This window comes from Podarcis filfolensis (assembly GCF_964270895.1).
Source record: "Podarcis filfolensis genome assembly, chromosome: 10".
NCBI lineage: Eukaryota > Metazoa > Chordata > Lepidosauria > Squamata > Lacertidae > Podarcis > Podarcis filfolensis.
In genome coordinates, this window is record NC_139612.1 from 63,010,014 (window position 1) to 63,032,536 (window position 22,523).

Sequence of the window (22,523 nt, forward strand, 5' to 3'; positions counted from 1 at the left end):
CCCCTGCAAATCTCAAATAAAGCATCCATGACACATGGCCGTCCAACCTCTGCTTGCAAACCTCCAAGGAAGGAGAGTCCACCACCTTCAGAGGGAGTCCATTCCACGGTCAGAACAGCTCTTATTGTCAAAAAGTTCTTCCTGATGTTTCGCTGGAATCTCCTTTCTTGAAGCCATTGGAAGAAAAGAAAAGAAGCAAGCTTGCTCCATCCTCCATGAGACAGCCCTTTAGCTATTTGGAGATAGCTATTGTATCTCCTCTCAGTCTCTTCTTTTCCAAGCTAAGCATACACAGTTCCCTCAACAGTTCCCTTCATAAGTCTTAGTTTCCAGACCTTTGATCATATTGGATGCCCTCCTCTTCACACCTTCCAGCTTCTCAACACCTTTCCTAAATTGTGGTGCCCAGAACTGGACACAGTATTTCAGGTGTGGTCTGACCAAGGCAGAATAGAGTGGTACTATTACTTCTTTTGATCTGGACACTAGACATCTGTTGATGCAGATCCTGCACTTTTGTGAGGGGCATAGGGGTCTCCTGACAATTTTCAGTACCCTTAACCAACTGCAGTCCTCAGGATTCTTTGGGGAAAGCCAAGAGTTTTTTAAATGGTTGGTACTGCTTTAAAAATAAAGTGCAGATTGCGTCTTACACTGATAACTAGCAACAATGAAGTGTGTTGTTGCGATGTAGCCCTTTGCAATTTATCTTAAATGTACTTCCCTTCTATTAGCTAGAAAAGAAACAGCGTTCAGAAAGGAAAGCTTATTGTGCCCGTTGAATCAAATGTACCATGACTTTGCATTGTGCTTTCCTAATGAATGTGTACCGTTGTAAGTCTTGTTTCCAAAGACTTTCCTGGCCTAATAATTTCTGTTAGCACATCATTGGGCCATGCACAAATGCTCCAATGATCTTTATTAATGGAGTGGAAAGCTTTTTAAACATTTTGTCATTTAGAAAGGCCAGGAATATATAAGGCAGAGCACATCTGTGTTAACTGCAAAGGCTAGATGTTAACAATTCGGCCCTTTGTTTTCTGCACAAAAATGGAAAGGGTTATCAAGGCAGTCGTTTCCTATGAAGGCCTGCTTTTGTAGATATATTCAAAGTTAGATTGCAGAAACAGAAGAGCATTTGTTGTGAATATTTCCTGTGCTTTAACAATAAGCCCCTCGTCCCGGGGAACCCTGGGAATTGTAGCTCTGTGAGAGGAGTCTCATCACCCTTAACAAACTACAGTTCCCAGTTGTTGAAGTGGTATAAGAGTTCTTATCAAAATAAAGCTCAAAAGACTTGTCAAGAGGAAGTTCACAGCCTCTGGTCTGTGATAACTGTTTCTGAGGGCTTCAGGGCCATTCACTAAGGATTCTTTGCCATGAGGAATGTGCCACCTATGGTCAAGTTTCCACTGAGAAATAAGTTTTGGGTGTTGTTGTTTTTTTAAGAAAATCAGAGCAATGAGTTGTTATTAACACACTTCTTCCAGAAGGCAGCAGAGGAAAAAGTAGCTAGCCTAAAAACACAGTCTTCACCAGCCATCTGTCTAAATGGGCTGAGCTCTTGGGACCCTATGAACCTCTATCAGCAATGCATTTGTGGGATGTGTGGTGCCACCACTGAAAAGGCTGTGTCAGCTGTTCAAAGACCAATCTAAATATCTGGTCAAGGTGGTACTTGCATCCAGAGTGAAATTAAACATTCTGAAAGTTAAGAACAGCGGCAGCAACAACCTGAACACAAATGGTATAAGGTAGGGTTACCAGACATCCCCAGTTCCCGGGGACAGTCCCCAGATTTGCAAATCTCTCCCTGGGAAACGTGGCAGTGGCAGCCTCAGGAGCCAGCCTGGTAGCGCAGTTGGCTCTGGCTGGCTTCAGGAGCTGCTCACTGCTTGCTGCCATGGCAGCCGCCATTTTTCTTTGCTGGAAGTCCCCATATGATGTGTCTTGTGTGCATCACATCATTTGGGGACTTCCGGAGAGGAAAAATGGTGGGCACCACGGCAGTGGGCAGTGAGCAGCTCCTGAAGCCAGCCAGAGCCAACTGCACTATCAGGCTGGCTCCGGGCTGCTGACTGCCGCTGCTGCTGCCACTGCCAAAGGGGAACCGGGGACATATCGTGATACAGATCTCCTGCCCCCTTTCCCCTTTGTTTTGACTAATGGGGGAGGCTCGGGAGTCGCGGGTAGGCGGCTGTTGCCCTGTTTTTTAAAAACTCTGCGCATTTATGTTTCACAAGGTGCAAAAGAAGGGCTTTGCACCTTGCCTGGCAGAGAAACCGTGCACCTTGCGCCCCTCCCGGGCAATGGCCACCTGCCCGTGACTCCCGAGCCTCCCCTGATCTGTCAAAACAAAGGGGGAAGGGGGCAGGAGATCGGGGAAGGCTTGGGAGTCACGGGCGGGCAGCGCGCCGTTGCCCAGTTTTAAAAAAACTCTGTGCATTTATGTTTCACAGAGTGCGAAAGAAGGGCTTTGCCCCTTTATACAATATGCATGTGTGCTTGGGCCCAGGGTCTTTTGCCTCACCATCCCCACTACTGACTCCCTGTTGCTACTTGGCTTTTTAAAAAAAAAAATGTGTCCCTGGATTCATTGAAAAAAATCTGGTAACCATAGTACAAGGGCTTTCGCATCACATTTTTTTCCAACAGCCAGCGCAGGACAGTATTAAATGAAAATGAGGTTTAATACACAAATATAAGGGGTGGACTTAGGTAACGATCTTTGGTGCAAGCATAGTGTTCCAATTACACAAGTGGGGCTCTGTTTGCATCTCCCAAACACTTGCAATGTGTGTGTTAAGTGTCGGTGCTACTAGCTTCCCTCTGTTTGGTTAAGTTCCTGCTTCGGCTCAGTCTGTAGGTTTGCCCCCCAATCCGGCATGGCGATCTTATCAAGGTTGCGCTGTTTTCTTTTTCTCCTTTTCTCTCCTTTGTAGATATATTCTCTCTCTCTCTCTCTCTCTCTCTCTCTCTCTCTCTCTCTCTCTCTCTCTGGAAGCTCAGCCCTCTGATCAGTGTGCACTCCGCTCCCCCCTCCCCATTTCCCTAAATACATCATGAAAAAGGATGAGGTTTCCGCCTTAATTGCCTGCGCCTTTTATTCACATTCCTCTCTCAGCCAGAATTGTGAAGAGTGTTAGTAAAAGGCCTCACAATGGAGCTTTTCATTAGGCCTCTGCGAGGCGCACAAAAGGAGGCTTTTGGAAAGAGTGAATGCAGGAGTTTAATTTGCAGGTGGAGAGTGGATAAAAGGTGCTGACGCCTCTATTATTCTCTTACTTAGGTGACCCTTACCCTGTTCAGCTGATCCCAACAACCATGGCAGCTGCTGCCGCGGCAACCCCCGGCTTAGGTCCTCTCCAACTGCAGGTAAGTCCGGCTACAATGACGGAGGAGGCAAAGGTTAAATAAATATGGAAAGCAGTTTTCTCTCCCGTTCCAACCCTGCAAAACACACACAATGTGGTTTTCCCTTCTTTCTCTTTTGCGCCCCGCCTTTTTTTGTCTGGCACACACCCCCACACACCCTTTTCATTTACAAATCTACATCTGGAAGTAGCTTTCTTTTCACCTGGGAGAGGGCGGGCTTCAAAAGTGCCGTTCCCGCACCCACTCCCCTGGTTTAAAGGAACTGTGACTTGCTGGTAAAGCAGAGGGGACAGAGAGGGATGCTTAGCACCCACTCAGAATGCTAGCCCTCTGAGCCTTTCATGGTAGTTTGCTTAGGAGGGGCGAAAGGAAGCAGTGCTTCACAGGATGCGTCGCTGATTTACAGGATTCGCTGCTGCAAGGTGAGGTGAAGGCCGTTGTTTTCTAAGGAGCTTGGACTCACTCCATCGTTTATAAAGCATGCGACCTTTCCCTAAAGAATCCTGGGAACTGGAGTTTGTTAGCAGCGCTCAGAATTGTAGTTCTGTTTGTCGGTTCCTGAGATTTTTCAGGGGAAAGTCCTACGGTATAAATGTGGTGAGCATGCAGCCGTACATTAAGGAGGATAGGTCTGTTGATGGCTGTTTGCCACAATACATTTAGAGTCTCCTTTGCTTCACTGACGGGACTCAAGTTTGCATGTGCAGGATTCCAAGGCACACTGGGTCTTCCAGCCATACGCAGACCAGGCACAAACCCACATACCTTCAGCAAGGGGGCTACATCATCATAACTGTCAATTTACAGATTTGAAAATAAGGGACCAGCAGCCTCGAAAATAAGGGATCAGCAGCCAAAATAAGGGATCAACAATTACTTTGATAAAATACATATTTTGTTGCGTGCAAATGGCTTTAGATACCTATTAGGTCCATAAATTACCATATAGCATATATTCAACACAAAAAAGCAACAATTTGTTGTTGACAAAGGACAGCTGGACATAGAAAGGGCCCCATTATCTTCAGTAGCTTGTTTAAGGGACATCATCAATAAGGGGCAGCAGCGGGACATGGCGCTGGGATAAGGGACTGTCCCGCCAAATAAGGGACGCTTGACAGCTATGTACATCATACGACTTCAGACCATGCCCTAGGACCCAGCAAAGGCCATGAGAGCTGCGGATGAGGCATCTGTCTTAGAGGCCATGTGCTTTTGACTACTAGATGCTGGGGCTGAATTAGATAAGCTAGCTACTTATTTACTTATTTTCCCCGTTCCTTCTTTTGGTTTATAAAACTGCCCTTCATCATCCCGATTAAGGGACAGGTTATAATAAATACCATATTTATGCCACGTTTAGCAGGACAAGTCCAGAATGCATCGTGCTAACCAACTACCAGAAGACTTTATACAAATATAAATATATATTTGTAGTGGTTAGAGCATCAGACTAGGAGCAGGGAGAATTCAAATCCCCACATGACCTTGGGCCAGTCACCATCCTTCAGCCTATCCTACCTCATAAGGCTGTTGTGAAAATAAAATGGAGTGGGGGAGCAATCCATGCTGCCTTTAAAGCTCCTTGGAGGAATGGTGGGATAGAAGTCTAGATGATGATGGTGGTGGGATAGAAGTCTAGATGATGATGATAGAAGTCTAGATGATGGTGATTGGAGGAATGGTGGGATAGAAGTCTAGATGATGAGTAAATAATAAATAAAATTTCAGGCACATAGTTCCCATTATTGTTATAATTAAATTTGTATACTGCCCTTCATCCAAAGATCCCAGGGCAGTTCACAACAGAAAAATACAAAATGAGAAAACCAAATACATAATAGAACAAAAGCAAAAGATAATAATAATAATAATAATAATAATAATAATAATAATAATAATAATAAATTATACCCCACCCATCTGGCTGTGCTTCCCCAGCCACTTTGGGCGGCTTCCAACAAAATATTAAAATACAGTAAAGCATCACACATTAAAAGCTTCCCTAAAAAAAAAGCAAACCAATCCCCCCCCCCACCTAATGTCACAATGTCAATCACCTGACATCACAATTGATTTCACATTTTGAAGTCCCAAAGTTGGGACTTCGGAGCACCTCACGGGCAGCAAGAAGTTACCGAAACAAAGGTTCTTCCTTCATTTTAGCAGGGGTTTGCATCAAATCCCGCTGAACTGTGCCAGATTTAAGTCCAACTCAACAGCAGGGGTTAGATCCTGGTGTATTGGCTGCCTGTGCCAGCGTGCTTTGGGGAACTGAACAGCCACGGTCGAGTTGAACCCTACACGCCTGCCCATCAGCTGACATTACAGAGTGATGTCAGTGAATGGAAAAGTGGTGTGGCTTTGAGGAAAGGGCATCGCAGGCCAAACTGGAATCCCCGGCGGGCCAAGATTGCCTCACACACCAGAGGTTCCCCACCCCTGGCTTAACTGCTGTGATGTCATAGGGAGGCAGGACAGCCTAAGATTAAGTAACCAATTTATTAAGGGGTTTTGTGGACCTCTGTCCTGGAATACTAAAGTCACTGATCAACAGTTGTTAAATTAATAGTCTCCTTCATGCTAAAGGTACCTTTGTGGTACACATAACTCGGGCAGTTTCAGGGCCTTTTTGAAAGCCGTTGGCCCCAGACAGGTGACTGCTGCTTCTTTTAGTCTGTGATTAATGCTACCACCAGCGCATGATGGTGCCAATTCACAAATCCTTGGTGCCATTGTAGAGCATATCATATGGCATTCCTCCATCCTCAGTCCTCCTCCTTTGCCATGCAAACTAGTTCAACGGTTATTCAGAATCATAACAAAGTGACATTTTCGGAAAATGCTTGTATAACTAACCAACCTTGTGATCTGGATACACCTTCCAAAACCACACCTTGGCAAACCTAGAAGACACCCTCCCAAAAAAATAGCCAGCTAAATCACAGTTCCAGTAGTTTCAAAAAGACCTACTGAGAGACCTACGGAGTTAATTGGATCTGCCTTCCATTGGCTCGTTGCTGGATTTTGCCTGCTGTCCTGGGACCTGGGGAAAGAGGCCTTTCTGTGCAGTAGATGGAATAGGTCTGGCATGGTGAGAGAGCATGAGAATCCCTGTGAGCTGAGCGTGTGACATAATACCAGCATAATAAGTCACTCTTAATGAGCAGGCGAGAGGCTGGGAGACAATTGAGATGGATCTCCTCTGCAGTTGAGTCAGCTGAGTGCCAGATAAAGCACTGTCAGTGTGTGTAAGCTTGCAGAGGTTAATATATTCGCCTCTTATTGTGCCTTTATATGAAAAGCAACACTGTGGTTTAGCCTCTGATACAAATACTCTGGGCAGCATGAGAATCGTGGGGGTCATAACAAGCAGTGCTGTGGGTGCCGGCCTTCATCCTGGAATGATTTCTGGGGGAACACTTCGATCCTCGTAAGCGCTGCGAATATTCACACAAAGATTGGAAAGGAAGCGTCAGGGGGACTCCAGCCAGGGCTAGATTACTAGCAATGAAGTCAAAGTTTTGTGATCTAAAAGGGCTTTGTTTCCACTGTCTTTTTTTCTTTTTTGCAAGGGGGGGAAAAAAGCTGTCAGTGATAGAAGGAGTGGACAGTAAGTGTCTGTTTTTCAGAACCTGGCTTAGTCATTCAAGGGCCTATGAACTCTGATAAGAGAAAGAAAGGAGCCTATAATAGCGGTTAATGGGAAACGGAGGCATTCTGCCAAGTTTATTGGTTTCATGGCAAGCAAAAATGCAAAACGACGATTGGGAGCAGAAATCTCTCCCACATGGAAATAGGGGCAGCCCCAGTGAATGTTTACTTGGGGTGGATCCAGGGGTATGAACTGGTGGGCAGTGGCGGGCAGTGGGTGGAACCCAGCAAGTCAGGGGGTGGGAGGAGAGCAAGGAGGGAGAGAAATAAATGAAATAAAACAATGCAACTATTAGCCACTTTAACACAGGGTGTCCGATATGTTAGGTAATGTTGTGGAGAAACTATTCCACTTTCTCTCTTAGGCACCAGAGAAGGAGTTTTTTATTTTTTAAAAATATATATACGGTATTCCATGGCTTTTAATTGTGTTGCTTTAAGTGCGGTGTTGTGACATTTTCTGCTGCTGTGCTAACTGCTGTTTTAACCAAGGGGTTATGACAATGCTTGGTTTTTAGAATTATTTGTTACATTTGAGCACTTTAAGAAGTTCTAAACCACCCTGGAATCAACAAGAGGTGGTATATACACATTTTTAATTAATAATAGATACCATGTGTATATTTTCCATCTATGGCATGTGTGCAAGGTTTCCTCAATAGGCGAAGTCGTGTGGAAAGGTTTATTTGAAGAGCAGTATTGTTGTTGTCTAAACCACAGAGCCTAGGGCTTGCCGATCGGAAGGTCGGCGGTTCAAATCCCCATGATGGGGTGAGCTCCCGTTGCTCGGTCCCAGCTCCTACCAACCTAGCAGTTCGAAAGCATGCCAAAGTGCAAGTAGATAAATAGGTACCGCTCCGTTGGAAAAGTAAACGGCATTTCTGTGCGCTGCTCTGGTTCACCAGAAGTGGCTTAGTCATGCTGGCCACAAGACCTGGAAGCTGTACGCCGGCTCCCGTGCCCAGTAAAGCGAGATGAGCGCCGCAACCCCAGAGTCGTCTGCAACTGGACCTAATGGTCAGGAGTCCCCTCTACCCCTTTACCTATTGTTGTTATGTTTATTTCATTTAGGAATCACTTCCCATGGAGCGTCCCACAGCAATTTACAATATAATTGTAACTGAAATATGGTCAATAAGTTCAGAGCTTGCCAAGATACTAAACCAAGTTGAGAGGCAAGTGTTGCAGCTGACTGCATTTCTTCACTTCGGACGTCCTACAAGAGACATTGGCTCATCCACACTTACATTTTGCCCTGCCCTTTCCAGGCACAGGTCTGTGTCCAAGCACTTCCCCCGCCTACCCCTGCTTTCCCCAGGAAAACCCGCTCTTTAACGCTGAATTAGAACAAACGGCAATTTGGGTTTTCTGGATATTGCCATTTGCAGTCAGCGGTAAACAGTGAGTTTTTCTTGGGGAAAGTGCCAGGGCAAAAAAAAAAACCCCAGGATGCTTTAAAGCCCAGACCTGTGTCTAGAAACACAGCACAAAAAGAGTCAGGATGAGGCCATTCACTCAACTCGGGGGCTTCTAGTCCGTGTTGCCTGTTCCTGAGTTGGACTGCAAAACAACTGCTCAGTTCACTGTACGCAGTCAGCGCATGGCTTTATAGATTTCAATTACATCTCTTGGAACTTTCAGAAGAAGGCTTTGTACCTGATCTATTTCACTTTCTCTCTTATTACTCCCCTGCCCCCAGTGATGCTCTTTAATCCACCCCATGCCACCCCCAGTCTTTGTGCACTGATAGCAGTAGCGAGGCAGGTTTTTGTGGGAAGGGGATGAAAAGGAGTATTGCCAACATTGTCGCTTCCGTGCCGAGGCTGACACATGCTCTGTGTTGAAAGACCCCTGCCAACCCCTGCTTTGAGAGGACATGTGTTTTGAAGCCCTTCCTCTCCTTCTTCTCTCCAGGAGTCCCCCACTGCGATGTCCTACCTGTCACAGTTAGCACTAATTGGTTGCCCTCATTGGCACCGCCTGCCGAGAGGCTAATGACTGGATGAGCAGGTACATTAAACTGCCCTCCCTGTTTGTAGCACTGCATACTGTACACTGAATGTAACTTGCTTTGCTAGCAGGGTTGGCATTCATACCATCTACGTTTTAACTTCTTTTGACAAGGATAAAGCGGGGACTTGCTGTCTTTTGTTGCAGCTACGGAGCTAATAGGTCTCATTGTCACTGACTCCTACAGTGCTTCCAAGGGTGCTGATTGCCCTAACTTACATTGCCAGGGAGGCTGTGTCTTGCACAGAGTTGCCATCATAGTTCTGCCCAAAGCAAAAAAATAAGGGAAGTGAATTTAGAGGTTCCTGCTTGAGCAAAATGCCCAAGGAAGTTTGAGAGGAGTGATCTGCTGGGAGGTGGGTGGATCTGTACAGCCCGCCCATGAGGGACACAGCAGACACATGAGTGCAGATTGCTAGCTAAGCTGTATGATGAATGCCCACTGTCTGGTTGAGTGTATAAGGTTGGTGGAAAACTCTCTGTGCCTTGAGCAAAACTAATAAGACATGGGGTGAAAGTTGCTTCTGAGTTTTCTTCCAAAGCAAGATCTGGAGGTTCCTGCTGGAGCCAAGCATCTGAGAGAGTTCTAAGAAACTCAGAAGAGTTTCTACGTGTTTATAGGGAAGGGACATGATTCAGGGTAGGCCCTCTGCTTGGAATGCCTAAGGTTAATCCACCAACTGCACTCCCTTCACCTCTTTTCTCCAGCTGCTTCTGTTTTTTTAGCAGCAGTTCCAAACCCTGCATTTTTGCAACTTGGGATAGGGGGGTTTCAGGGAGAAAGTGGCTGATGGCAGAAAAATTAAGGAACCCTTTTCCTGCTTGCTGTCACTTCCTAACCAATTGGCCTTTCCTGCAAACACATTGCATTGGAGAAGCAATGTACATGATCTTCTACACAATGCATTGCTTGCAGCTGAAATGTGTGGTTCTGCCTACAGCAAGCAAAATTCCCCATGCAGGTTCTTTCCATTCTTAACACTGGCTAGGTGGCCAACCAACTTGACCTACATGGAAGATGTGGGGAGGATTGGGAGCTTTCATGCTGAGCTAACATTTTGGAAATGTTGCTAGCGCTGGATTACCCCATTTCTCAAATTTAAGCACAATCCATCCCTAATTCTGAATCCTGATCCACTCCAACCCAGTTATCTGGTCTCCATCTTTGCACATCTCCCGCTGTGATAGTCAAACTTACCCAGCTATTTTCTCTAAGGTCTCAGGTCTCAGTATGGAATGCCTGACCATGGCACTGACTGTATCTGAGTGGACACCCGTGGCTGTTGATGGGATGGGTTCTGGAGCAGTGCAGCATGTGTATCATTTTACTGCAAGGATTGGGAATTTGTGGCCCTCCAAATTTTGTTGGACCTCCACCCCCAACTCCCATCAAACCTAGTCAATGTCAACAATGCTCAGGAATTATGAAACTTGTAGTTCAGCAACATCTGGCGTGGGGTCTCAGGTTCCCTATCATCGTCTTAGCAGTGACTCTCCAGGATTTCAGGCAAGAAACTCTCCAGGTCCTACCTGGAGTTGGTGGGGATTGAACCTGGGACCTTTTGCATGCAAAGCAGCTACTGTACCACTGAGCTACAACCTTTTCACTTACTGTTCACTGCTGGGAATAAGGCAACAAACCATGGCTTGTGCTGACCATGATTAGGTGTCAGTGAAGGGCTATAACTCAATGATAGAGCACCTGTTTTTCAAGCAAAAAGCCTCAGGTTCAATGCCTTGAATCTCTGATTAATGCTGGGGAAGTCTTCTATCTGATGCCCAGGAGAGCCACCGTCGCAACTGAGCTATATATGGACCAATGGCTTCGCAGTATTCTATGTTCCTAACTGTGGTTCCAACATCAGGCCAAAGAATATCCAAAGGGAGTTGCACTCATGCAGCCATCATGTAAAAATATATGGGTAGATACTTTGGCTTTTCTTGGACAGTAATAAATACAAGATAAAAAATAAATCCACATGTTGCATTGCTTTTTGTATTCAATAGCCAGGGCACAACTTCAAAAGCCAATTAAGCCTTGATTTTTCGGTCACTGGGGCTCTCTCCGTTTTCTCCGATTTCTTTTCTGCTGCTTCACCTGCTCCCTCTAAATGTCTTAATTTGCAGGAGGACAGACGATTCATGCTTTAATTGCTGTATGAGACAACCACCACAGTCCACTTCTGCTTGGGGGAAACCAAAATAAAACTGGGTTTCCACTCTGCGAGCAAACATCTGGGCAAAATAAACTGAAAATAACAGATAAATAATCATACTGCTGTGTTTCAGATTAGCATTGCCAGAAGATGGCAGGCATCCATCCGCCATTAGCTCACTAGATTCCTTTAATATTAATATGCACATTCCTTGATGGACATCACAAATGCTGAAGATGATAATGACAGTGAGCTAACAAGGCAGCATAGTATGAATATTTCCTATTGGCTGGCCCCTGAAATTGGTCTCAAATGTATAATATTAACCTAGATTGGGCATTGCACTCCCCATTTATTGCTGATGCTATATTTAGGTGTATTGGCTGAAAGATGCTCACCACCTGTTCTGCCCAAGGGGTAGCCAAAATAAGGGATTGGTGGAGATCAAGGGCCAGTTTGCCAGCTGTAGGGAATATATGCACTTCCATTGGTGCTAATGGATCAATGCCCATAAACAGCAGCTGAGGATTTAGACCTAGCAATGGTAATAAAAGAGAGAGAGAGAGAGAGATTTAAAAAAAACCTACTGGCATGCTCCACTTTTAGGTGTTTTCAAATAATGCATTATTAATGTTAAAATTTGATTTCCCCCACCTCCTCCTCATCACAGCAGCTGCAAGCATGGGGTCCTGCCCTTCTTCATAGCATCCCTGTCATACAAATAGATGCAATAACACATCTTTGAAAAGGATATATATATATATATACTCATGGGTCAGTGGCCATTGGCCAGCCATGATCATTCTAAAGTGCTGAGGCATGGTTGTATATGTGTGACATGGGAGAGATGGAACCTTTGTTCTAAGACCAGTCCCTAGTTCTCAGCCTAACCCACTTCCCAAGTTTGTGGTGAGGATAAAATGGGGTGTGGTGGAGAAGAACTTCTACCTTCAGCTCCTTGGAGGAACAGAATGTACTAAGTTAGTCATCTCAAACCACATATGCAGATGCAATGCTCACCAGAGATTAGCATCATGTGCGATAGAGCTTATGCCACTCACTGACTCAAGAGGGGGAATGGCAACCATGAAACTGGATGTCTGGCAACCTGATGGGTGTGTGGCGATGGGGAAGTGTTCTGGATGGGTCTTTACCCCTCTCCAGTGCCTTCCAACCTTCTTCCCTCCAGCCATGAATGGAGAAGATCAACCTGTTTGCTCTTTCCCACCCACTTGGCTGCCTTCTCATGACTCACCAGTGACCTGCCCTTCAGAACCAGACAGAAGGAATATGCTATAGAGTATCATAATGAGGATGGTTATTTAAATACAGCTCTGCAGGCACCCAGATTCTAGTTAGCTGCCATTTGCAAAAAGGAGGCAAAATAAATACAGGGGTACCTCGGGTTACATACGCTTCAGGTTACAGACTCCGCTAACCCAAAAATAGTACCTCGGGTTAAGAACTTTGCTTCAGGATGAGAACTGAAATCGTGTGGCGGCGCGGCAGCAGCGGGAGGCCCCATTAGCTAAAATGGTGCTTCAGGTTAAGAACAGTTTCAGGTTAAGAACGGACCTCCAGAACGAATTAAGTACATAACCAGAGGTACCACTGTACAGAGAACCACTAGATTTACCCCATCTAAGAAGAGTATTTTCTCACCCAGGGACGTTGCTAGTCCTTACAGTGAAAATCACTAGCCAGAAGCTTGAGATGGTGACAGATTGATCCACTAAACATATATCAGCTGCAATAAATCCTTTCCCCTTCTACTTTCCATGGTGTGCTTTATAGCTGCCAGCAAAGAAACCCCTAGTCTGCCTTTGATAGAGCATGATGCACTGCAGTTTTACGGGCAAACCCAGCATAGTCTTCAAAAACAGGAAGGAAGTAGGGTGGTGAGGAAAGGTAAACATCTTTCAGCCACCATGGGCAAATCCATGTATGTTTTTGTTTTGTTTTTTAATTTAAAAAAATTCCAATGTTCACACCTCATGTGCAAAAAATCTGCCATGTGTACATGACAGCAGGACCAGGTGATGAAGTGGAAACATGCACACTCAGTGCATTTCATCTCACACCATTTTCTTACACAGAAATGCCACCAGTGTTGGAAATGGCACAGTGTGATAACCACGTCAGCACCAGTGCTGTTGTGCGTACTTTGTGGACGAATGGGATGTCACACCAGGTGGGCAGTGCACTCAGGACAAGACAAAAGATAGGATGCTGCACCATGCATTCTTAAGTCTGGTGGTCCTATGTATCTGGGAAGAAACTCCACGGAACAGAGTTACTTCCAACTTAACATGCAAAGCATTGTGCTACATCTGTTGCCAGGAGATGTGGTGATAGCTGCCGACTTAGAAGACTTTTAAAAGGGGGATTGGGCTAGGACATGGATAGACATGGATATAACAGGTAAATGTGAACCACATGTCTGAAGACACTGTGTCATTGAATACCAGCTGCTGGGCAGCAGCAGTAGAAGAGGGACATGGGATGATTATGCATTCCCAAAAAGCTACTGTGAGAAGCAGGATTATGAACTTGTTGGATCTTTGGTCTGGTCCAGCAAGAACCGCCTTATGTTTTTATGCCATGGAATGCAAAGACTGGAGATGAACAGGTTGTCTCCTTCTTGTCCTGCTTGTGGGCTGGTTGGCCGCTATGGGAAGCAGGCAGACTTCCTGGTCTGATCTAGCAAGGGTGGCCTTGTCTTCTCATGCCTTTGAATACCAAATGCCGGAGACAAACAACAAGAGAAGGCTGTTGCCTTCCTCCCCTGCTTGTGAGTTGTCTGGCTCGACACCACTGGAAAGTGAGCGCTGAACTAGATTGATGCAACACGGCTTCTCTCCTCTTCTTCCCTGATCACCTTGTACACTTGGGCTCACTTCGAACATGACGAGAGGCCAACGTATTTTGGACTCGTCTGTCTGCATCCGGCTACAAAGCAGAGACTGAGAAGCAGCTATGAGGCTAATGGCTCTCCCCGCATAACTCGCCAACTTCATCAGTGTGTACTTGTGTGGGGTGGTGGTGGGGAAAACATAGCAGCTCCATCCCTGCCTTGGCTCTGGCCTGCTGTGTGTGCAAGCAGACCTCTGTCTGCATGAGTGAACCTCCTTGTAGGTTAAAGAGAGCTTGTGTTCCCTCTCTTCTCCCTCCTCTCTCCGACCCTGAGCCTGCGGGGCAGACAGACAGAAGCACACATATGATTAATACAGCACAGCTGCAGCACACTGGCTCATTTGCATATGTATTAATAGAGGCAGAAACAACAATTCAATTACATCAAGAGACATTTGGAATACTAAAGCACGTATGCAAATAGGTCTGTTCCTCCCCCCCACACACACACACACTCTGCCTTTACCAAATCCTGGCAGGCAGGAACCCTAGGACCCAGTCGTTTCATCTTCTCATCACTCCCCACCCCACTCCGCCACTGCTTCCCAACAATTCCCTTGAGGAGGAACCGGTGAGGAGCTGCTTACACAGCTATTACCACCCCTAGGCTTCCCAGGAGCTCTTTGACATTTGGACAATAGGAGCAGCCCAAGCAAAGCCTTTCTTCTGTGCTCTTTTCATATCGGCAAGCCTTCAGCCTGATTGTGATGACTCTCGTTCCATGCTAAAATAGCCTCAAAACATAGCCATCCCCATCTTCTGGGTCTTGCAGACAAGCTCTTTCCATTTCTGTATTTATCCCATTTCCCTTGGTTTTTCAACAACTTCCTCTTTCTTTCTTTCTTTCTTTCTTTCTTTCTTTCTTTCTTTCTTTCTTTCTTTCCCTGTCTGATTCCAACAGGTTGCCAGCTTAGATTTTCAAGATTTGGGTCTCAGGCAGGACTTGTGGGTGGAGTCTAGAGGAGGTCAGGAGTGGAGCCTACAAGGAATGTGGTAGAATGCATACTTTGCATGGTCTTCATGATGTTCCCAGATTCAGTGTCCTGCTCCACTCTAAAAAGATATCAGGGAGTGGGAACAATTCCTATCTGAGTAGTTGGAGAGCTGCTGCCAGCCAGAGTAGACCAGTATTGGGGTAGACGGACTAATGGTCTTGCTCAGTAGTGAGGTTCAGACAATCTCCACTCAATGCCTGGGGGGGGGGGGGAATGGCAGCTACCAGTGAGGACAGGGCACCTTACTCAGAATGCTCCACAATTTCTGTTTCTATGGACATTGTGGGGAGCGAGAATGGTGGTGACATTCTGCTGATATGTGCACAAAGCACTTGGGAGTAAATTTACCCCACCCATGAAATTCTACTCTTCCTAATGACAGATCACCAGTGGTGACTGATGCCCACTGGAACTGGTAGAGCAGAAGACAGCGAGATCGACCATAGGTGGATCCAGATCCGATGACTGGCAGAACCCATCATCTCCCGGTTGTTCGTAAGGAGGCAAGCAGGTGAAGGAAGACTGAGATTGGTGAGACAGGGCCCATTCACCCCAATTGAGCAGCCTCCACTGCAAATCCCCCAAACTTGCTCCTCCTCACCACCCAGTGGCAAAAGAGGGAGATTTTGGTTCGGTCCTACCAATGGAGTGGTGAGGCTGGAAGCAGAAAGCCATGGGTTCAGAACCCTCTTTGGGCTCAGAAGGAAACAGAGATATGCAGCCTTGGCCCCTCTCGTTGGCAGGCAGTATGGAACCTCTGGATTAGCCAGGCCTCGTATAAATGTTAGGAATGCGTCTTTCTGCCCCTGCTTGGTCAACGGAGCAGAACCTTTTGCCTGCTTCAGATCCTACTGTGTGTTCCCCGTCCCAGCAACAAAAAGGTAGAGACGCTGGGCTGAAAAGCTTCCATCCTGGGTTTGCATTTGAGCACAGCCGCCCACAGCCCCCGCCTGGCCCTCACGCCAGCTCTGAGTCAGCACCCATTTGGAACATCTCTGGAAGACGGGAAGGCAAAAGCGGTTATGCAACCAAGAGCATGTAACTGCCTGGCAAGCATCGATGGAGAGGTCAAGCCATCCTTAATTTCTTTCCTCTTGCAAGAAAGGAAGGAGAGGAGGGGTGGAGAGCAGTTGCAAAAAAAAATTCTTTTCTTTTCCTTTTGAGGTTAAGCAGACAGAACGCTCCTTGATTATTTATAAGACATTAATTTTAGATGAATATTGCTTAAGTGGCTGACATCGTCAGTCCTTGTGGCAACTGGCAGACGACTCCATTTGCCGACGGGTTTGTGCCCATGTCTGCTTTGTTCGGATGTCCCGTTGAAGGGCTGAATGCTCTCATTATTGGAGGAGAGTTGAGGAGAGACTTTTATATTAGTTTATGTTTGTTTATGGCATCTGAGTCTAGTTATACAGAAGTTTATTTAGCTGCTTTTTCAATTCTATATCAGAGGCCAGATATCTCTGCAATTGTAAGTGGTGACGATTACCATGACAGATAATCACTTACAACCAGTGTGGAGTTACAGTTTTGAGCTAACAAATCTTAAACCAGAGATAGAGGAATAGATAGATTGTTATATGGCACAGATTTCCCACATCTGTTTTGATAATCAACTATAGCATTGGGGAAATTCTTAAGACTGCTTCTGTTTTGACAGACAAACCGAAATATTGTATCCTAGAGAATTTAGTTCTTAACTTTTTCCTCCCTTCAGAATCCTAAGAAATACTAATACAGGGTTTTCTCTGCCGACTCTGGAGCTTCTGGTCTAGTGATTTCCCCAAATCTCTCTTTTTTTTAAAAAAAATTAATATTTATTAAAGTTTCAGAAAAAAATTACAAAAATAAGGAAAAACAAAAAACAAAAAATGCAAAGTACAGAAAAAGTAAAAACAATTAAAAAGAAATCCATCTTTCCATAACTTATCTTTCATTTACTTATTTCCTTGACCTCCTCACACCTCCCTTTTTTGTATTCTAGATCAATTGATTGTTTCAGCAAGTCCTTTCCATTCTTGTGTTTATCTTATTAATTTATCTTAATATATTGTAACTTTACTTTCTGACCTGTTAACAATCCATTCTTCCTTAACCCTATATAACATTACTGCAAAAGCCACATTACTTCATTCCAACATCCTTTTAACATTCCTTAATTTTACAGTGTTTCTGTAGATAATCTTTAAATTTCTTCCAATCTTCTTCTACCGACTCTTCTCCCTGGTCTCGGATTCTGCCAGTCATTTCCGCCAGTTCCATATAGCCCATCACTTTCATCTGCCATTCTTCCCGGCTGGGTAGATCTTGCGTCTTCCAGTACTTTGCAATAAGTATTCTTGCTGCTGTTGTGGCATACATAAAAAACGTTCTGTCTTTCTTTGACACCAATTGGCCAACCATGCCCAGAAGAAAGGCCTCTGGTTTCTTCAGAAAGGTATATTTAAATACCTTTTTCATTTCATTATAGATCATCTCCCAGAAAGCCTTAATCTTTGGGCACGTCCACCAAAGGTGAAAGAATGTACCTTCAGTTTCTTTACATTTCCAACATTTATTATCGGGCAAATGATAGATTTTTGCAAGCTTGACTGGTTTCATGTACCACCTGTATATCATTTTCATAATATTCTCTCTTAAGGCATTACATGCCGTGAACTTCATACCTGTGGTCCATAACTGTTCCCAGTCAGCCAACATAATGTTATGTCCAACATCTTGGGCCCATTTAATCATAGCAGATTTCACCGTTTCATCCTGAGTATTCCATTTCAACAGCAAGTTATACATTCTTGACAGAATCTTAGTTTTGGGATCTAACAGTTCTGTTTCCAATTTTGATTTTTCCACCTGGAAACCAATTTTCTTGTCCAAATTGTATGCCTCCATTATTTGATAATAATGAAGCCAATCTCGCATTTGTTTTTTAGTTTTTCAAAGCTCTGCAATTTTAATTTATTTCCCTCTTGCTCCAAAATTTCCCATGATTTCCCCAAATCTCGAATGGTTGAGGTGAGGGATGTTGTGGGCGTTCAGACAGGGGCACTTGAAAAAGCGAGCATCCTTGTTTGAATGCTTGTGAGCAGGATTGAAGGGAGCAGGGTGAACATAGTCCTGCTTTTTTCAATCTCATGAGCGGAAGCCATCACAACTGTCTCCCGCTTCTCTAGCCTAAAAGACCCAGATATTATTCCAGTCATATTTGATGAAGAAATGAGGCAGAGGGGGACGCCACAGCAGTGCATCTTCCAGAGAGAGAATGAGCAACCTCTTCTGTTAGTTCGTTGGGCTCACTGAAGACTTTTTAAAAAAATAAAATAAAATGAGTTTTATTGATGCACTTAGCATGTACTGGTATGCTATTCATCAGCTATGGTTCTATGCCTGTGACTGTGAGAGTGTTCACGTATGTATGAAGGCATTCTACAAAGTCCTTGGAGAGAGGGAACGTAAGAAGAGCTCTGGTGGGTCAGTCCAAAAGTCCATCTATGTCTAGCATTGTGGTCTCAATGTGGCCAACCAGATGCTTATGGGAAGCCCACAAGCGATTGGTACTCAAGAGGCGCACTGCTCATCCAATCCTCTTTTGAAGCCATATGAATTGGTAGCCCTCATGACATCTTGCATGAGCGAATTCCACATTTCAGCTTTGCTCTGTTTGAAGAAATGTGTCGTTTTGTGTGTCCTGAATCTTCCAACGTTCAGTTTTGTTGGCTGGCCCCATGTTCCACTATCATCAAGGCTATTAAAACTGCTTTAGTTTGTGGAGTACGTAAATGTGCTCAGAGAGAAATAGGTGCTGTGGGTTTGCTAGCTTTTATACCATGTGTTATGTGTGGACATTCACTAGTTCTCGTGTGCTCAGTTTGTATAATATATGACAGGAAGCTCACGCCAGTTCTCTGTGGGATATATGATAATAATAATAATACTAAGGCCACAATCTTGCCTAGGATTATCCCATAGAACTCAGTGGGAAATATTTCTGAGTTTGGCATGCATAGGATTACACTGTACATTTTCTCTGCACCTTCTTGAGATTAAACACGGAGACTTTGACATTACTGCTACACAGGTGCTCTGTAATGCAAGGAGTCCCCTCCATTCTACCCCCCCACACACACACCTGCTCAGGGAGTTGAGCATCTGGCCTTGTGCATTGAAAGCCAACCCTCTCCAAGTTTTAATTTTAGACACAGTGGAGGATAAAAAAGCATTTTCTCATCTATCTTCACTTATCTCTCCTCTTTATCTCCCCCCCCTTTCATCTCCCCCTTTCTTCTCTCCCTCATTAAGCCATGTGTCCACCCCTGGCTATGTTGACATAGAATATATACAATACTTCAAAATTCATATATATATATATGGAACAGTGAAGGGAGTCTCCGTGCACCTGTCCCATTCTTTAAAGAAGATCAGGTCATTTGGAACATCAAAACCTTAAGAAGCATCCCTAGCCCCTCAGTGAATCAATTCCAGTCATTAGTTTCAGTGTTCTAAGCCAACCTCCCCCAGCTTGGCATCTTCCTGATGCTGTTGAACTGCACCTCCCATCAGTCGGCATGGTCAATGGTCAAGAATGATGGAAGTTGTCATCCAGCAGCACTTGAAGGGCATCAGGTTATGGAGGGCAACAGTGGTTTGGTTCACATGTTGCAAGAAGGCAGAGTATGGCTTACCATGACTGCGGGAACTTGCAGGCACCCAACAAGGTCCTCACAACCCCTTTTTTCTCTTTTCTGGGCTGCTTAGGTCAGCTTCAGATGGGCCACCAGACCTCTCCATTAGGTCCATGTGGGGTAAGACTGGGGTTTCAAAGGGACAAAGCTTAAAGTAGGCTCACAATTGCATGCCCAACTTCCCAGCAATGGATTGGCAGTGGGAGCACACCTTGCTCAAGGAGAAGGAAGTGTTTTTCCATTCCATGAAAACTGCTCCTTCCTCCCAACCCAGGCTACTCCTTTCATTCTTTGATTCCAGAAGTTGAAAGGGGCAGTGTGAAACAGCCTACAAAGCACTTTGCAATCCTCTCTGCATGCCGCTCCCTTCAGCCTCTGATATTGGATGTTGAAAGGAGCAGCACAGGGTGTCTTGCAAAGCATAGGGCTGGCAGTGCCCCTTGTGTTGTGGTTCCCAAGCTTGGTTTCCGTGCCAAGGATTTTGACAGGTAGGAGGGATAATCCACTTGTCAATCATGTGATGTTAAAAAGGCATCATGTGATTGGCAGGCAGCTTGGCCCATCCACTAGTCAAAGGCGGTACATGGGGTGGGGGCAGAGAAAGATCTGGGCCCTGGAGCCACAAAGGTTCACCATCCCAAGCTCAACTTATCATTCAAACCTGGGATGGGTATTCCTTAATGCACAGGACAAACCTTGACTGAAGAACGTGGTTAAAGAGGAGAGACCTCAACCATGACCCTAGGTCCAGATAACCCAAACCTTGGCTTAATTGCCATGCTGTGCGGGCCTACAAAGCCCCTGGAAGAGCAAACTCACTATCATCTCCATCTTCAGCACATTTGAGCCGCAACCTGAGTTGTTCACGAATGGACTTAACTGTCAGGGGTCCTTTACCTTTACTAAGCCATAGTTTGGCTTAGTGTGATTTGGGAATGCAGCCAACGTCTCAAGATGTCATGCTATGAACGATTTCTTTGGCCATCTTCCAAAGAACCATTCTCACTTTGTAACCTCAAGGACTCTGCCCCGCTTTTGCTTCTGTTGACTAAGCAATCCTCAAGTTGCATGGTGTACCACACTTGAAAATGAGAGTCTTTCAAGGAGCCGTTTGTCATATGATAGGAGTGTGCAGAGAGTCTGCTGCTCTGATAAAGGAAAGCCAGCATTCCTCTGGACCTATCCAAGAATTTGGAAACACGTGAAGTGGCCCTTGAGGTCCCAGTCATTCTAAAGTTTGTGGACATGTCATAGAAGAGAGCAAGAGAGAGAGAGAGAGAGAAGCAATAGCTGATTCATCACTTCATTCACGCAGAGAGTACAGTTCCAGCCCTTAAAATACTTCCACCCTCCTCCCCTTTTTATTGCCTGGAATCTTAAGAGCTTTATCATTTGCAGTCATAAAATGAAAATATACACCAAACCCTCAAAGGGCAAGTATGAAATTAAATTATATTTGGGCATCTGTAACCTTTTAAAACGATCAGATTCCAGTTAATGTATTTCTTCCTGTTCCGAGGGCTGCCATGGTGTTTGATGGTGGGAAGGAGTCCAAAGGGCATTGGGAGATAATAAATTCACTGGAAGTTTCACCCCGAGGCAGTCCTCAATACACCATGGCTTCCATTTAGTAGGCCTGACCAAAAAAATCTTGTCACATTCAAAGGTCACCAAGGTTGAGGTTGGTGTGTCCCATCGATCTTTCCCCAGTGGAGAAGAGTGACAGCTGTGCTCACATGAAGCCATCAGAATTTGGAAGAGAATCTAGCATGGATGGAGACTTGTTGGTAAAAGGCAACTGGCAAGGCCCTTGATTTGCTGTAGGCTAATGATAACAGATAACATCCTTGCAGGCTTATTTTACATAATTTATGTGGGGAAGGGCCATAGCTCAGCTAGGTCTCAGGTTCAATCCCTGGCATCTCCAGGAAGGACTGGGAATATCTCCTGCACGAAACCCTATAGAAACACTATCCATCAATAGAGGCATTTCCAAGCTAGATGGAACAATGAACTGACTATGTATCAGGCTGCTTTCCTACATTCCTATCCCTAAAGATGACCCTTTCATTTAGGTACTTAGAATCATAGAATCATAGAGTTGGAAGAGACCACAAGGGCCATCGAGTCCAACCCCCCTTGCAAAGGTAGTCTCTCTATTGTGATTGTTTCCAGCTAAGGGCCAGATTCAGCCCAGATTAAGCACTTTTGCAGTTCTGTGGGTTTCGAAGGGAGAGATTTAAGCACATGATTAACTCTCCCCAATCAGAATCAATGCGCTGAACTTTTTCTGGCTTGGACTGTAGTCATTAAACAAATTTTGATGAGGGTTCCATCACATTAAAACTTGGCTTCAGTATATTGGGTGATATCCAACCAAGTCATACTCAGAGTAGGCATGTTAAAATCACTGGTCTTAATGCCATTGTTTTCGGTTGGTCTGCTTTGAACAGGGGTCAGCAAACTTTTTCAGCAGGGGGCCGGTCCACTGTCCCTCAGACCTTGTGGGGGGCCGGACTATATTTTGAAGGGGGGGAAATGAACGAATTCCTATGCCCCACAAATAACCCAGAGATGCATTTTAAATAAAAGGACACATGCACTGATTCCTGGACTGTCTGTGGGCTGGATTTAGAAGGTGATTGGGCCAGATCCTGCCCCCGGGCCTACCCATGTTTGCCTACCCATGGCTTTGAGTATGATTTAGTTGGATAGTGCCCACTCGTATTAGCAATTTAAGA

The 22,523-nt window shown here is 45.1% G+C and overlaps 1 protein-coding gene across 17 annotated transcripts in view; it reads left to right on the forward strand.

The window, feature by feature from the left end:
- Nucleotides 1–22,523, forward strand: part of SOX5 (SRY-box transcription factor 5) — a 770,837-nt gene that overhangs the window by 644,548 nt on the left and 103,766 nt on the right. For all 17 annotated transcript variants that reach the window (XM_083572723.1, XM_083572728.1, XM_083572719.1 and 14 more), the window contains one exon: nt 3,290–3,375. In XM_083572723.1, coding sequence (XP_083428849.1) covers nt 3,290–3,375 — 86 coding nt within the window. The remainder of the gene's footprint in view (nt 1–3,289; nt 3,376–22,523) is intronic.